This window comes from Lactuca saligna, chromosome 8 (assembly GCF_052625555.1).
Source record: "Lactuca saligna cultivar CGN05327 chromosome 8, ASM5262555v1, whole genome shotgun sequence".
NCBI lineage: Eukaryota > Viridiplantae > Streptophyta > Magnoliopsida > Asterales > Asteraceae > Lactuca > Lactuca saligna.
Window position 1 is genome coordinate 166,419,456 of NC_136424.1, and position 18,417 is coordinate 166,437,872.

General features: G+C 37.9%; 1 protein-coding gene across 1 annotated transcript; it reads right to left on the bottom strand.

Annotated features, from left to right (window-relative positions):
- Positions 1-17,517: 17,517 nt before the first annotated feature.
- Positions 17,518-18,024, bottom strand: LOC145010280 (uncharacterized). Its single transcript, XM_078968843.1, has one exon. It carries the CDS (start codon positions 18,022-18,024, stop codon positions 17,518-17,520), a length of 507 nt encoding a protein of 168 aa, XP_078824969.1.
- Between the last annotated feature and the right edge of the window lie 393 nt (positions 18,025-18,417).

An 18,417-nucleotide genomic window follows, 5' to 3' on the forward strand; every position in this document is an offset into this window, starting at 1 on the left:
ATTTAATTAAATGTAAACCAAAAGTTTATGGGTTTATTAAGTCTCTTTTAATTATACACCTTAATCAATTAATAAAACCCTAAGGGTGTGATTTGAACTTTTCAAAACAATACTAGGGTTTTAGAATTTAACATTTCTAAATTAAACTTTTAATCAACTTTTAAATTCCAAAAGTTGAGGGCAAGTTTTGAAACATTTCAAAACATTAGGGTTTCAACTATTTAAATTTCAAAACAAAAGATTTAAGTTCAAATTTAAACCATAAACTTACATGGGCACAAATGAAACTTTTTCACAACACAAGGATGAAATAACAAATAATAGAAATTAAACAATTAATTTTGTCATTATATATATTTGACTTAATTTCAATTTCATGCAAGATAAGTTACCCAATTAATACAAATAATCAATCTTTAATTATATAAGGAAGTTATTATCTAATCAACTGGTAATTATCTTTTGTTTAATCAAGGATATACTCAAATATAAGATAAAATTCGAATATTAAAGACCCAAAACAATTAAGGCAAGTATCCTCAAGCAAAACTTCAAGAAATCCTGAAATCAGCTCTTACTGACGCTCGAACTCGCCGAGTTCCTCTATGGACTCGCTGAGTTGGAGCAACTCGCCGAGTCCACATTGCAACTCGCCGAGTTCATCATTCAGGGAGCCAAAAAATCGATTTTGAAGCCTGAACAATTAACTAAGGCATCAATACAATAGAAACCAATCAAGGCTCTAATACCACTGATGGGTTTTAGCGATAAGAACATCCTATGTGCTCATCCAACCGTAATGCATGGATCTAGGTTTCTCTATTGTACATGCAATTCATCCAAGACTTTAAACCCGAGTTCTAGCATACAATTAATCATATTAACATGTGAAATGGTTTTAGATCTTACCTTGATTGTTATGTAGCAATAACAATCTCAAATCCTCCTTGTAATGACTTTAGAAAGCTTAGAGTCACAAGTGTCACTCCTCTAATGGTTCACAAACACCAAGAACAAGAGGATGAAGACCAAAGAGATAGGAGGCTGCCCAAAACGTGTAGGAACCCTAGTAGAAATCTTCTCCTCGTTTTTGGGGCTTATGGGTACTATATATACATGTAGGCTATTAGGGTTTTCAACTAGGAAACCCTAATTTGACTGCTTAAGCCCTAAGCAGCCCATGGACCCTTTTAGAATAACCCTCGGACGATTTCTAATGGGTTTCCCCATAGAATTCATCCAACCTATTATTCCAAGGTAATCCATAGCCCAAATGCAATTATCTTATAATTACAGTTCTAGTCCCATAAGTTTAATTAATCTCTTTTAGCCACAAAATTAATTATCAATTAATTCTTGGCTAATATTAATTAAACAATATGATTTCTCCTTTAATATATTATTCTCATAATATATTAATAAATCATAATTAATCTTCTCTCTCCATAATTCATCCTATCAAGTTGCTTTGGTGAAGGCAACCCAAAAGGACCATGCACCATCGGGTCCAGTACATAGCAAAATAGTTATGGACTTAGACACTAATCCAATAGAAGTGACTTGTTACAAGTGTGGGAGGACCGGTCACTATTCCAAGGACTGCACGCATAATCATAAGGTATGCTACGAATGTGGAGACAAGGGGCACATGTCCAAAGACTGCCCGAGGAAAACTAAAGCAGTAAGGCCAAATACACCACCAAGGCCAAGGGCCTTCCACATGATCCTCGACAAATCAGATAACAATGCGAGGAATCAAGGATGATGACTTCATATCCAAAGATCAAGATATGAAGTAGCCAGGAGGTGTAGCCTATTAGAGGCATAGTATAGGTTGGACTTGAACACCTATGTAATTGTTTCAAGGAATAATATAAAACCTTCATTTTGTTATCTGGTGTGTTAAATTCTTCTGTGATTTTCTTGTATGGTGAATTGGAAAACTACAAGACAACACTTAGGACGAGTATGAGTAGGTGTGAATGGTAGTAGAGGCCTATACTACCGGAAGCACATGACTCGCACTTGGATCAGGGAAAGTCACAAGGTTACCAAGAAGCTAGTAATTGATTCCATTTTATTCAAGTATGTCGTTGCCATCGCTTCAGTAATGACTAAGAAGATGATTGTTATTCCGAACCTAGTGGTCATATCAAATCGTGTAATGCCCCGGTTCTCAGGTATGGTTTAAATAAGATTTCTTGGGTTAAGGCCTACTCGACGAGTTTGTCGCCTTACTCATCGAGTAGCAGCAGGGTGGGATCGCGTGATAAGTGACCTACTCGACGAGTCCATATTGGGACTCGGCGAGTAGGTGCTGGCAGATGAAACCCTAATTCTTGGGGTTTTACACCCTATTTAAAGGAACCTCATCCCCTTTGGGCCTCTTTACAGTTGTAGAGAGCTCTTGTGAGACCCTAATCCGTGTGTGTGTGCCCTTTGTGTGTTAAAGCTTGAAAAGAGGATCTTTGGAGGGAGAAGGCTTGGATGAGAAGTGAATTGGAGCAAGTGGAGTGTAGGAATCAACACTTATCTCAGTTATCATCTTCTAGAGGTACCAAATTCGCCATTTCCTTGTAGATTTCTTCTATTGGTTGAGTTCTAGGGTTTCTTTTACAGAATGATAAGTTAATGAGATTAGTTATGGGCTAGATCTGAAGTTGTAACTTCAGATCTGGACTCTCCTTGGATTCTAGAAGCATAAAGTTGCAGTCTTGGTCATGATTGAGGTCTCCTTTAAGCATGAAGCTCCTTGAAGAACTTAAAATAAGCATTTAGAACTTTACGTGATAAGCATGCCCTAGAAGCTTGGATCTGTCATTTGGAGCCGCTGCATGGCTCAAATCAAGTCTGTTGAAAAAGAGGACAGCATGAACTCGACGAGTCGCAAGGTTGACTCGGCGAGTCCTATGAAGATAGCCGTAGACTCGACAAGTTGGACGAACAACTCGACAAGTCCGATGAAGATTACCATAAACTCGATGAGTTGAAGAACAACTCAGCGAGTCGGATGAGTTTTCCCTAAGTTATGAATGCATGTGTATGCATCGTGTTGTTAGAAGTAAACCTGACGAGTAGTCTCAAGGGTTTGATTGTAAATCGTAAGAACCCGGCGAGTCACCCCGGTGACTTGGCTAGTGGGAAGAAGTTTCGGGTACTCGGCGAGTTAAGGTCAACATGGACTGTTGACCTTGACTAGGGAGTTTGACTTTAATCAGGGGTAAAATGATTTTATACCCTCAGTTCAGTTATCAGTACCTGACCTAGTGTTTTGTGGGATTTGTAGCCGAACAGTTCCGGAGCAGCAGCCAGCCTGCGTTAGAGTTAGCATCTAAGCAGCTAGCGTTACGAGGTGAGTTTTCCTTCCAGTATGGATGGGTCTACGGCCACAATGCCGACCCGTCTAGTTAGCAGTAGTCCCAGACTTTGGTCCGATGCAGTAGTTCAGTGTGCTTGATGTCTTTGTGATTCAAGCATGTCCTTGTGATTCAAGCATGTCTTTGTGTTATGTGTTTCCAGAATTCGTTCCGATGCAGTATGCAGTATATGTATTTATGTTAGTTGATATGTCTATGCTATGCTATGATATGCTCAGTCAGTTTCCATACATCGGTCCGATGCAGGAGACAAGGTCCCAGTCAGTTCCGGATTTCGGTCTGATGCAGTTAGTTCTGGACTTCAGTCCGATGTAGGGGACAAGGTCCTAGTCAGTTCCGGACTTCGGTCCGATGCAATTCCAGACTCGGTCTGTTGCAGAGGGCAAGGCCCTGGTTAGTTCCGAACTTCGGTCCGATGCAGTTTCCGGACTTCGGTTTGATGCAGTGGGCAAGGCCCAATATATGTTTATATGTTATTGTATGGTATGTTGTAGTTTGGGGGAGCTCACTAAGCTTTGTGCTTACAGTTTCAGTTTTGGTTTCAGGTACTTCCGCAAGCAAGGGGAAGAGCTCGGTTGATGGCATCGCACACACCACAGTTTCAGTTTGCCCTGGGAGTTTATTTTGTATGTTACTATGATTGATACAGATTTGTTTGACACAGTACTATGACATTTGAGTTGCTCTTTACATGGTTTTATTATATATGATGTGATTTTAGTATTATTAAAACAAAAATTTTTGGGTCATATTTTGGGTCGTTTCAAATCGAGTCCGACAAAGACGAGTATGTTACATGGTTCAGAGAACCAAGTTCGATGTAGCATCTGACTTAAACCAGAAGAATGAAATCAAAGCGATCAATAGAAGTATCACGCTCATTGTTAAATAAGTTAGTTCCTAGAAATGCTAACTGTTAAAATGTGATTATATCACATTAGAACATGAAAGAAGTATATCCCATTCCGCAATTTGACTCTAAGAGACTTGAGTCTAAGCGTTGCAACATACGATGAGAGGTCATTAGAACGTGACCCATCCGTCTATTGCAGAAATCAAACAACTTATCTTAAGTTTGTTAAGAAGAAGAAGGATTCTCTGATAAAGATCGATATTATGACATGAAGGTCATGATTTAAAATCTAACATGAGATAGATCGAGCACTGCCTGCGGTCAAGAAGTCCAAGCGTTAGATATCATTCAAAGAAACATAAAAGTTACGATTAGTACCTAGGATGAAGAGATAACATATGTAGTCATTATACAACCTTGTTTCGTTGATGATTCCAGGACGTAATCATCCTAAGGGGGAGATAATTGTAACGCCCGCAGATTCGGGCTAGTCAATTTAGAGACAATAAGTGTCGAAAATGACTTTTTAATAGAAGATTATTTAGAAGGAATAGTATTAATAAAAGTTGTAGCAAATGTTACAAGTATTCCGTACATATAAAGAAGGCTGAAATCCAAGTTATAATGAAGAAGTTGTGGCTCGTCGAAGTTTTGCGGCGGAACCGGCACGACACTACGCGACATAAATAGTGAATTTACCATAGAGTGATTTTTAGCCTTAGTGATCTAAACAAAAGTTGTAGTATACATTAAACCAAGAGCGTGCATAAAAAGAATGCCCAAATCTGTCTTCGTATAAGGAAGTTATGATTTTTCTAAGATTTGGCCTAACAGTGAACAACCCGGAATTCGAATTTTAGATCGAGCGGTTTTTGGCCAACACAACCTAAATGAGAGTTTAAGATCTCATTATTAGTAGCGCAACGATAAAAAGACAGACGAAAACGGAGCCTGTATGTAGAAGTTATGAATTTTACGTGGTCATTTGACAATATAATCTTCTTCTACTGTTAAATTTAATATCGGTTGCGAATTAGCCAATAGAGTCAAAAGGAAAGTTGTAGATCTTGTTTTACCTACGCGTGGATATAAAGAATTTTGAAAACAGAGCTCATATGTGAAAGTTACGGGGTTTAGAAGTCAGCAGAGTGCTGCTGCAAAAGGGGTGACGTGGCACAATCTTGGCCATTGCTTTCTCCCTAAGGCTTGCCACTAGATGGTGACATGTGGCACCAATTTCAGCCATATTTCACCCTATAAATACAACCCCTTCCACCCTCATTTCTTCACATCTCCACCCTTCTCTCTCTACTCTCTCTCTAAACCTCCCAAAACTCCCCTAGCACTAGAAGAAAACCCTGGAGCGCACGACGACTCCGAGATGAAGAGCTTTCAGCTTAGAAGTTCTACCCCTACATAGCCCGACTTCTAGCCAAACCCCCTCGTAGGTAAGATACGCCTACCCTATTTTAAATATAGCTTTTATTTAATTATAATATTGTTATTAGGAACTTATAATAAATATTTGGGCTATTATTATGAGTCATATAAGTGTCGTTATAATATATTTTTAACCACTCGCAGTACGGGGAATCTGGTTTAAAGGGCCGCATAGGGTTGTTGGATTTCATAAGTGCTATATGATAAAATGGTCCTGCCCTCTGTTGTTTTATGTCGGACCCCTGTTTGTACATAGTGGGTGAAGAGTATTGTTTAACGCTTATATAATTGTAATAATAGCTAGACTATTAATTAATCTCAGTGAATACTAGACTAAACTCTATTTGTAATGATACTAGGTTTCGTTGAAAGAAAATAAATTAATAGAAGCGAAGCTCCGCCTGAGTTCAGAATCACCACCTTAACAGGTGATTGCATAGTTACTTTCATCTTACACATAGATATGAACTATTTTATATAAATTATGTGCTATGTGTGCATATAATCTATATACTTGCTATCTATGTTGGATGAACGATTTTATACATCTTTTAAATGATTTAAACTATATATATATATATATATTATATCTACGAATATGTTAGGTAAAACATGTGTAGATGAATGATAAGAGATGAAAGATGATATAAGTTAACATAGGCAACTATAGACTTAGTGCCTAATAAATAACATCGACAACTATGGACTTAGTACCTATTAAATAAACGCTAGTAGCTCTGGACTTAGTATCTGATAGATAAACGTTGGTAGCTATGGACTTAGTACCTACTAGATAAACACTGGTAGCTATAGATTTAGTACACGATGAATGAACTATAGCAGCTATGGACTTAGTTCTTTACGAATGAGCATTAGCAGGTATGGACTTAGTGCCTATCTTATAAACCCTGGAAGCAAGGGATTTCAGAATGAACGAATGTAGGATAGATGACTCTTAGGGTGGACCCTTAAGGGTAAGATAATGGGGATGGGTAATTAGGTTGATTGTTTGATGTTTAAACATAATAATTATATTATTATGGGTTGAAAACTCTATGTACTCACCAGGTTTCCCAACCTGACCCACTCAAGCTTATTTGTATCACAAGTGTCGATACGAAGCTACTTTACACCGAGAGATTTAAAAGAGGTGTAGATCACTAGTGTAAATGAATGTAAGTTTGTTTATGTTTATGTTTCTGTATTGACGATGATATCCCAAGGTTTTAAAAGGATAATTAATTTACTTAATCCATGCAAACCTTAATGCACCATGACCCTTCATATTTTTTATGCTCCATAAGTTAAACCTCCATGGACTATCATATTGGTTTAGCCCATCCTAATCAACCATGGATTATTGGCCCACACTATAAGAATAATTAATTTACTTAATCAGTCCCCGTACATTTAATCAGTCTCTTTTGATCACTAAATTAATTCCAAATTATTCTTGATCAATACTAATTTAATAATATGATTTCTCAAGTAATATATTATACTTATAATATGTTAGTAAATCACAAATAACCTTTTCTCAAAAGTCCATCCTATCAAATTGCTCTGGTGAAGGCAACCCAAAAGGACCATGCTACTAACGGGTCAAGTACATACCAATTATAGTTATGGGCTTAGACACCTAATCCAACACATTAGTGAGTCAAGAAGGGGGTCGTATCTTGTGAAGCAGATTTCAATGTGTTCGGTTGTTATTCTGGTTATTGGTCAAGATCGGTTCAGGGGTATTGTGTGGAAGGTCTATGCTCAGCTTCATCGGGTTACTTCGCCAGTATCATCGAGGTATAGTGGTTTCATCATCTGTTATGGTATGATCGGCAGTTGCCAATGGGAGGACTTTTGGGTTCAAGCACTACCGTTGCTAGGAAAGGATCGGTAATAGGAAGATAGCGGTGTTTGTTGCATGAGTTGTTTGGTCATTGGATTTTTCAAGGGATATGTATTTCTGCATGGATTGTGTTTAGTTAGAGCTCAGTGGTTCTGTGAGAATGGAAGTTGGGGTGACGATTTGTTAGTCAGGGTAAGGATTATAGCTCCTAGTCACCAGCATGGGAACTCAAGGATTTGGTATAGTATCATGGAAGGTGAAATGGAGTATAAGACCGATTAAGATTTCAAGAGTACTCTTCAGGATTTCAGAGGTTGGGCGATCATAGGGTTTGGCGGGTAATGGATCACTAGCTTTGGTATGCGCAAGTTATCAGTAGTTTGGTAATTGGAGGGTAAGAAGGATTGGGAATCCTTCAGTTCTCGTGTTCTTTGAGGACTTAGTTGAGTCAAAATGGGGGAGAACCGTTCAGGTATTCAGGTCAGAAGCAGGTGTGAAACTAGGATGAGTTTCACATCCCCATCGGGGAAGAAGGTAGCCCAAGTGGCTGTTTAGATTGAGGATTGTGTGAGTTGGGAGTTTGGGAAACTTCCTAACATTGGGTTCGCATCTCTTGGTGTTTGATATTAGGCGTTGGGGGGACCCAGTTTGGGGTTCCATTCATGACTCGAGTTCCATTGGGTGTTTGGTCGAGTGCATGCTTGACTCTAGATATGTTCGAGTAGAAGGATTAGTGGAAGGATTTGGTGGTAGTTGTAGTAATGTGGAAGTGTTGTAAGACTGTGGGGTGGCCCGTAGCATTCACTAGTTAGCAGTTAGTGTGAAAGTGTTGTAAGACTGTGGGAAGGCCCGTAACATTCGGTTGGTTAGCCTGGGAAGTGTTGTAAGACTGCGGGGTGGCCCATAACATTCACCGGTCCCTATTCAGCGTTGAGATTATGGCAAATCTGTGATTTGCTCACGAATTTCTTCAGATAGTTTTGGCCTAGGTGGGTCTATTCGCAAGGCTGTGGGAGAGCCACAACATGTTTGGAGTCAGGATTTGGTAGGTCGTGGGAGACCGGGTATGAGATAAGACTACATCTGGTCCTGTAGTGTTCAGTTTAACATTAGGTTGGTGTCGTGATGGTTCTGGTAATAATTTCCGGTCGAAGTTTTCAGTCATAATTCGTGTAGGCCGACTGTGAAGGTGATCTTTGGCGTAGCAATCGGGCAGGAATCCAGTAATCCAGAAAGTTAGCGGATAAACAGGACCAGGGAGGTCGCGATTATGTTTGGAAAACATATGGGAGTCAACGTGATGCTTCGGGTTGAAGTAGTGATTTGAGGATTCATGTGTATGGAGTAGCTTGTTGATCGAAAGTGCTAAGTCACTTGCAGTTGGATTAAATAATCTCAGAGTAATTGACTTGACCCTGTTGTGCAACTATCGTTTGAGTCTAACTATTGGAGTAATGAATCTTCTAACCGAAGGATTATCTGAGCCTTTTGTCAAGTATAAGTGTTCTGCAGCTAGTTATGGCTAGAGGCTTTGTTTTCGTAGGTTGCATCAAGATAATCAGGGCTAGAAGTATTATGTTTGGTCAGTTATTCGATGATGTTTTGGCATTGTAATATTTCAGCATGGGCAGTCCGGAGGGGAGACAGACCATTATAGATTTCAGATCTTGGAAAGGTAGAAGTGGTTTTGCAGGAGGTAAAGGTTGGTTTTCTTCGGGATGGAAGTTTCTATTTGGGTTTTGGTTGTCTTGGGATAGCTGTCTTATACGCAAAATCTTCGGTTGCATTCCTCATATCGTTTGTTTAATTGGGTTCTAGTAAAGAGCAATTTCGAGGATGAAATCTAATTTAAGTGGGGGAGAATTGTAACACCTGGTTTTGGATTTGCCTTGTTGCTCGGGGATGCGGCCCAATCATCAATTGTCATAAGGTTTAGGGCCTTGGGAAATGAAGGATTTGGCCCAATTCGGATGTGGGTGTCATAGTATAAGTGATCCAAGTGTTTGCTTGTGTCTTCGGAGGCCAAGGGTATAATCGTAATTAGATATCTCCATCTTTTATGGATTTTGGGTTTTGTTTGGGAGGTTTTAAGGTTTGGGTGTGTTGTTAGGAGCGTAGGGCTTCTCGTCGCCTCTTTGTAGATATAAGGTTCGTTGGAAACGGACTTGGGATGAGGGAGTTATGGTATTTTGATGTTATTAGCAGAATTGGCCCTTGATAGAAAAGCTTGCATTATGGTCCAATGCATGTAACGATTCCATGCGGGTGTTTGGCTGGGTACACCCAGCGTAAAAGGATAAGTGATTACGGGTGGTTTGTGAGTACATCGGGCGTATTAAGGGGTTCACGAGGTGTACTCCCTTTAGAGAAAAACCCTAGATTTGGGGTTCCTACCTTATATAAGCAACATTATACCACCCCTTTGGTCATTTTAGGTCAACTACCACCCCTTTTGACATGCATAAAACCCTAGAGTGTCTTGGGTGAAGCTTTGAGCTTGAAAGAAGGTTCTTAGTGGTTTGTGTAAGAGGAGAAGAAGGTGAAAGACTCAACCTATGGAGAAGAGCCTAGAGATCCAATGTTAGCATCTTCATTTCGAGACTTTAGAGGTATGAAGTCTCTATCTTGGCTATTAATTGTATAGATCTACTTTGGGTTGGTTTATGCCCATTTTAGTCCGCTTTGTTTGGTATTCGTGAGCTGGGGTTTTTTTAGGAGCTAAATCTAGTAGATATGAAAATTTTAAGGGTCCCTAAGTCATAAAGGTGCGAGCTTTATGGAGTTTTTGAGTTCATGCATGAATTAAGACCATCCATTAAGCTCTTTTGAGCTCTAGAGCCCCAATAAGCCATGCATGCTAGTAAAGTTGCCAACTTTACTTGAAAAGTCATCTATAGGAATAAGACTGGAGAGTTTGGAGCAAGGGCTAAGGTGATTAAGTGCTTAATAGAGGAGTTTGGGGTCCAGGGGAGTACATTGGACGTACCCACCTGGTACGTGGTGCGTACCAGCCCCAAAGGGTGTATGTTGTGCGTACTAGATGAGTATGCAGGGCGTACTCGACCTGGTTAACCCTTCTTGTTTTACTGAATTTTTAGGCTTTGGACCATCGAATAGGAGTGGGTTACGGTTGTACATTTAGTATTTCAGGCCTTTTGGATATTGGGCCTTCTCGGGATAGGTCCATGATGGATTTGGGCCTAATTAGGGTAATTGGGCCTTATCGGGTCTTGTGGTGTCATTTCAGGTTTGGATTATTGTTTGGGCTTGTATTGTTTGAGGTTTTGTTGGGCTAGCTATGAATATATGTTTTGGTTCAGAAAAAGTAAATGGGCTTTAGGGAAATGCCCATGTAAGGGTTTGGGCCCAATTTGGAAAATTGGGTCATTAGTGGGCTTTTATGGATCTTGTGGTTTTGGGCTTAAGCCTTACTTGTGAGTCTTGTTGGGCCAGGGGTAAAATGGTCATTTTACTCCATGTATGGATTATGGAGCATAGTTTGGAACTAAATTTCTAATTGGGTGTTATTTTGGTATTGATAGCCGCAGGTGTCGTCAGGGCAGCCACTAGAGATTTCTTTCATTAGTTTCTACATTCGAGGTGAGTCTCCTCATTGTTCTATGGGTCGAAGGCACCAATGCTGGCCCATTTGGTTTATGTGATGTAGGAAGACCCGGGGTGACCTTTGGCATTTGTAAGAAAGACTAGGAGCGGCTCCTGGCAATATGTATGCACGACCAAAGTCTAGACTTTGGCAGTTAATTAGTTAGAAATGGTAGATTCTATGGTAGTTGTCTTTGTGATGCTTGCATGGAAGACTAGGAGGTGGCTCGTGGCACTTATCTGTAAGACCCAACGTTTTGGCCCCCGGCCTGGCAAGAACAACCACGATGCGGCTCGTGGGATAATGGCAAGACTATAGATAACACATAACACTTTTATTGATTGTGATATATGTATGATATCTATGGCTAAATGTTATGAATATTATTTATGGGTCGATTGGTATGTGTAGTATGTGGTATTTGGGGAACTCACTAAGCTTTGTGCTTACAGTTTCTGGTTTATGATTTTGGGCACTTCAGGTTCGATAGGGAAGTGCCTGGCTTGATAGTAATGCATACACCTGTGTTTTCCGCAATATTTGTTTTGGGAATGAACTCTAATAAATGTTTTGTATTGAAATGTTTGGAAAGGATTACTCCAGTGTTTTGAATTTAATAAAAATGGATTTTTACCCTTGATTTTTGGGATGTTACAACTTGTTATACTTGTATGTTTGTATGCTGGGTGGAGCTCGTTGTGAGAGTTAGGGCGAGGCCCGTTATACTCAGTGGACAAGGCCCGTTATACTTTGTCGGCGGGGCGCGCTACACTCACCGGGCGGGGCCTATTACATGTTTGATATGTGTGGTATGTGGTATTTAGAGGAGACTCACTAAACTTTGTGCTTATGGTTTTTAGTTTATGTTTTAGATACTTCTAGTGCAAAAGGGAAGAGCTTGGGGTAATTGCAGTGCACACATGATATAGTTCTGCATTTTCATGATAACTCTGATAATTTATGATGTTTTGATACATTTGATCCTTTTGAAAGTTATGATGATGTTTTGGGATAATGTTTTTATTAAATAAAAAAGGAAATTTTTGGGACGTTACAACATTTGGGAAGTACCTTAGAGAACACGCAAGCAGGAAGAAATGGGTGTGTAAAAATCGGTACAACAGTGAAGCGACAACAGGAGAATGAGATGTTAATGCAACGATGGATTAGCAATGGGTAGTAATAGATTATCGAAGGGTAGCAACATATTAGCAAAGAAACGGTGACATAGTAGTATTAAACTTTCAGATGCCTTTTAGACATGGTCATGTGCGATCGCACATCGACACCTCCTCATGGTCGGCCCTGGCTGTTTCCTTAGGTATAATTTGATGAATTATAGTTCTAAAAAGTAATATATTGTTACTAAATGTAGCAAATGCTTTGAATATCTTTCTTTAGTATCTACTTTAACTGAGATTGTGCCAATTAATTTCTCTTCTTCAGAGAATTTTACTTACCCATTTTTTGGTTCACCTACTTTTTTGTGTTGCTAAAATCAATGAGGCATATATGGTCGTTAACCTTGTTTTTCATGAGCACATCAATCAAGGTTGTCAAGATCGGGATCCTACCTAGGATCGATTTTGGGTTTGCAAGATCGGGATCGTAAGATCGGGATCGAGATCTTAAGATCCCACAAAATAGAATATAATTTTAATTTATAATATTTAATCATGAAAACTATTTCAAACATTTAGTTTTTCATTCAAAAGTTATAAAAACTTCAAAATATTAGTCATAAGTCACAATAAAAAATGATAAATGGTAGATTGGTAAAGGATAAAAGGCATAAAGTGGTAAAAAAAATTTCATTTGCAAAAAAAAATAAATAAATAAATAAAATAAAATAAAATAAAAATAAAAATAAAGGAAGGTAGGATCGGATCGGATCTCGATCCTACGATCCTACCTACGATCTTACGATCTTACCTGCGATCCTACCCCAAATACGATCCTTTTACGATCTGGATCGTTTTTCATACCTAGGATCGTAGGATCGTAGGATCGTACGATCCTACGATCAGGATCGCGATTTTGACAACTATGACATCAATCATATTAAGATTGAAATTCACTTCATCTAAGACATGGTTATGTCGGGGCCTCATAATGTGCGATGTGTTCATATCTAAGGCATGGTTATGTCGGGGCCTCATAATGTGCGATGTGTTCATACTAAGACTCAACTTGCCAATATATTGACAAAGGGGATGCTACGATGATACAACCAACCCATCATACACTTTGCCACAAAAGCGTAATTGCTTAACCATTTTACTTTTCTTTTAATGTAAACATAAGTTATCATAAAACAAATTTAACTCTCTTTCCCATTTCTTCATTCTAGACCGAGATTAGACTTATTACTAAACATTGCTCGTTCTATAAATTAAACGAATATTTATAACACCACTAAAATACCTAATAATGACCATTTAATATGAAACACTCTAAAAATGAACTATTCTTTCAAAGAGCACATTCCCATCATCCTATTATCTAGTGGCTTTTTATGTGTGGTACTTTTTTATACTCTTGATCTCAAAAGCAAACAATTTTCCATAAACCTAAAAGATGGTTCTTAGTCGTGTTAACGGTTTTCAACCTCACTAAAGGCTTAGAGAAACCATGATAGGTTTGAATCGCATTAGCTTCAATTTCGGATGGACCAATGTTAAGAAAAATATAATAATTTGAACAAGATTATCTTTACCTTTGAGTAGATATTTGTAAAAGATAATTGAGCCGTTGATAACAAAACACCCAAAGGATAATTAGAAAATTAAGTAACAAGCATTTGGTGTAAGAAAGTCAAAGTAATAAGGATGTATACATATCAATATATCATCATCATTAATATGGTAAAGGTATGCTGTCGACAAATTACACTTCATTTCATGGAACCTACCACCTTTCTCATTCTCCCCCTTTAAATACACAAAAAAACACCCTGTAATTTCAATTTCACACCAATCTTGCTTTCGCCACCATTATATCATACATCCATTCAATTTCCAGTTCTCCACCACCACCATGACTTCCATGTTACAGAGGGAGAGATCGCTCCCTGTTTCTCACAATCCCTCTTCAAACGATCCATCTTCGGTGGTTGCCGGCATGCGCCGGAGACTCTCCTCCATGTCCTTACGGATCCAGCCCTCTTCCATTTCCGACACCACCTCCGCCGCAACCGCATGGGCGATGCGCCGCTCCAAATCCGTTTCCTCAATGGGGGAATCCGCGTCTACCTCAGTCAGGAACTGGTGGGATTGGGGATGGGGATGGATCCTGTCGAGGAAACCCGTATTCGCACAGGATCTGGAGTTTAATCAAGAGGAAACCTCCGTTCTCAGATCCCATGATAAAGGAAGCTGGAGACACGTCTTCTTCAAGGTTAGATCCGAGATCCGGAGAATTGTCAGATCTGATAATGTCGGCCTCCCTCAGACAGTTCGTTACAACTCCTACAGCTACGCTCGCAATTTCGACGATGGCAGCAATAAATTCCGAGGCTGAAATTGGTCTCTGAGCTGAGCTACTACCCAAGTTCAAAGATCATACAGTTACTCCGATTATGTTGTTGTATCAAATTCATTTTTTCTGTTTAGATCATAGACAAGGTAAGATAAGGAAAAGAATGATGATTTCGGCGATGGTTGTACTCCGGCGGAAGGGAAAGAATGATTATGTCAATTCCGGTGGTGTTCTCCGATGTGGGTGGATGTCGGTGGGAAGAGAAATGCAAAGTAAAGTGGGCGGGTTGTAATTTAATTTGTAAAATTTGTTGATTTTAATTTTCAATTATTGTTAATTTGTTATATATCAAACTATTTGTTGTATTATTTCATTTTTTTTTTCTTCTTTAGCTTAATTATTGAAATATATAATAATTGAGTTGCGAGACTTTAAGAGAAACTACAACTATTTGTTTATACATATTAAAAGTCTTTTTTATAATTATTACAATAAATTTGATTTGACTTTACAGGTTTTCTATTATATGTTTATTCAAATATCTAACATATATAATAAATAACAAATGGTAATACTAAACTTTTAGCAATTATAATATTGTTGTAAAACATGATCAACGGAATAGTTGCAAATTAAATCCAATAAATAAAACTTATCATACAAGAAGACAATTCATAGTGGTAACATTTTTAACCATTCAAGATTTAATTTACCGCTAAATTGTATAATTTAAGATCAAGCTACAAAAATATACAAAATAATTACATATGAATAGTTAGAATTGAATTTTGTAATCTAGAATTAATAAACCTAACTAACCCTAATTTTATTATTTTGGTAAACAAACTAATTAAATGAAAATCGAAATTATTTTATAAAAAATGGTATAAGTTTGGTATTTACACAAAAGCATTACGAAAATTCCATAAAAACTACAAAGATAAAAAAAATCGGTTAACGTCACTAAGACCATAAAAACTTTCATGTTTTGGGTTAAAATGTCATTTAAATTATTATTTTTGCTTCTAAGTGCTTAAACTCAGTTTTTATGGGTTAAAATGATCATTCATTGAATAAGTGAAGGGGTAATCTGGTTACCATTGCCTAGTCAGATAAGCACACGACATTAACCCTCATATTACCAATGCTTGTGTAGTACTTTTGTTGGATTTTCAAAATTCAGAAATATAATCGGTCTCCTAGATTTATTCATCACTAGAACTCAAAAATTCAGCTGTGTTCCCCACGATTCTAGAAAAATCTAATAAACTACGTCCAAAAACAAGAAACTGAGAAACAAGCTCAACAACAATTTTGTGAAAAATATGTTCTTCCCATATCTTCAATTTTAGAAAAGAATTTGTTCATCATCCACCATTTCAGGAAAAACGATGTATGTCCTGTATAATCAGTCTCCTAGGTTTGTTCATACCAAAACTCAAGAACTTAGCTGTGTTCCCCACGATTTTGGGAAAATCGGATGAACCACATCCATAAACAAGAAAGTGAAAAACATGCTCATCATCGATTTTTGAATATGTGTTCTCTCTATATCTTCGATTTCAAAGAAATATTTATTCATTATCCACGTTTTTGTTTACCATCCACCATTTCAGAAAACATGGTCTGCCTAGAACTCGCTTTCAAAAAATCTTAGAACACAAAACTTGAATTAAAGAACACACGATTTCAGAAAATCCTAAAACAAAAAACACACGATTTCAAAAAAACTGAAAGTGCAAAAGACACGATTTCAGAAACACATGATATCAGAAAACCCTAGAAATTGATTTGAGAAACTCAAAAATCGCGTTTTCATTTTCGATTTCAGGTAATTTCAAGATGCCACCACAAAACATCGACCTTGTCCTCCTACTCACGTGTCTCCTGCTCTTGCTTCAATTTCGCTTAAGTTTCAAGATGGTAGGTTAATGTTTGTTTCAAACACATGTTTCTTCACTCTTTTCATCATCATCACCAACAATCGCCCATCTCTTCAACTCCATGAATAGTTGTGGATTGAAAGTAAAGAAGTAGATGATTAAATGTCCTAATGTGCGCTTACGTGCCATTAAAACCGATTATAGTGGGTAAAAGGACCAAACTAACAGGTTACATATGAGTTTAAACCGTTACAAAACCAAAAAAATAAGCTAAAGGACTATTTAAACCCAGACATGAAAGTTCATAGGGCCGTAGTGACATTAACCCCAAAAAATACCGCTTCCGAAGTTGCATGTTACATTTCGAGCTAGATAGAGGCAACAAATCCACCCACGTATACAAATCTCTCGCTCCAACAAAATTAGAAGTTATAATATCCCACGATCAGCCAATACGGGTTTGTAACTGTTACTAAGACATCGCCTGGCTAATAAGAAACGAGTGGTCATCATTTTCATCTAACACTTTCATCAAGCTTCGAACCATAAGGGGCGCATAATCGATTCCATATTGACTCCGCTAGACACCAAGTTCATTAGATTGGCACTTGTTTCAAAAATATCATCTATGCTAAAAAGTTCAAGCTCGTGATCTATCTTGTTCTTCTCAGTCTTTGATAGATAATTAAGTGCTATTTTGCCAACTAAAAGAAAGGGTTGATACAAAAAATAATTATGTATGCTATAGTATAGACTGTATAGTATTAAACCAATGCATTTGACCCGGCTGTCAAATGGATTAACAAGAAATGGCCTTTTAAGATAGAATAATATTTATAGATAATAACTATTCCATTAAGATACTAATGCAATTACAATCATTAAAAAAAAAAAGATTATTAATCGAACGAAATGATGAAACATGATATATAACATATTTCCACCGGAATTCAAAATATACATTAAAAAAGCACTCAACAAACATTATCCTCATGTATGTGAACGTGTATGTGGCCAAAGCTTAGATACATACATGATTAGTTAGAATGGTCACTTTTAGAGGATTCAGAATAAGCCTTCTTCTTGCCCTTCTTTCCATACTTCCGTGGACCAAACTCCCCCTTATGTTGTTCGTAATGGTCATCAACATTCAAATGGATACCGGGATCATTGGTAGAGTAACTACCACCGACCATGATAGAATTGTTGACACCTTGGAAGTTGCCATTAAGGCAGGTTGTCAATGGAGGAAGAGACTCTTCATTATCTTGTTTCATACCTAATTTTTGGTTCTCCATACTCATTAAGTCGAGCTCACCTCTCATAGTGGCTCCCTCGTTGCTTCCAGCCATAGTTATGATCCCAAAACCACCATTCGCATCCTTCTCCTCTTGGTCATGATCATGAACATTGCTTGCACTTCCTCCCTCACTCGGTTTCTTATGGAGATGGGCAAGGCGACGAGTGAGTGCATTTATCATGTCTCGAATCTCACGATCGAGATTTTGCTTTTGTTGTTTTTCGCCTAACTCAGGAGTGGGCATGATGGATTTTTTAACTAGGTAGATTGTTTAAGAAATAAAAACACAAATTATGTTACCTTGAATGTAGGTTGTGATTTAAATAGAGGTTACACACAAACACAATTCGAATCGGAATTATGCAAAGGTGGGAAATTCCTTCCTTTAGTAGCAATTCGAGCATAATGTTGTCTTTAAATTAACCTTTAATTCTTTGTCAAAAAAGAAGTTAAGGAAGGGATTGCTTGAGCTAAGGTTCAATGTCTTGTTCTACCCACATAGTAATTGCATTTCTTCTAGTATCTTTTTTTATCGTGGCTGTAGATTTTTCTAGCATATATATCAACTTTAAATTATAAATAAGTTTGTGAATATATTCACACTAAAGTATATGACGTTTTATACATATGTTTATTT

What these genes read in the sequence shown, in the direction of transcription:
- LOC145010280 (XM_078968843.1), bottom strand. Translation starts at nt 18,024, where the DNA reads ATGCCCACTCCTGAGTTAGGCGAAAAACAACAAAAGCAAAATCTCGAT.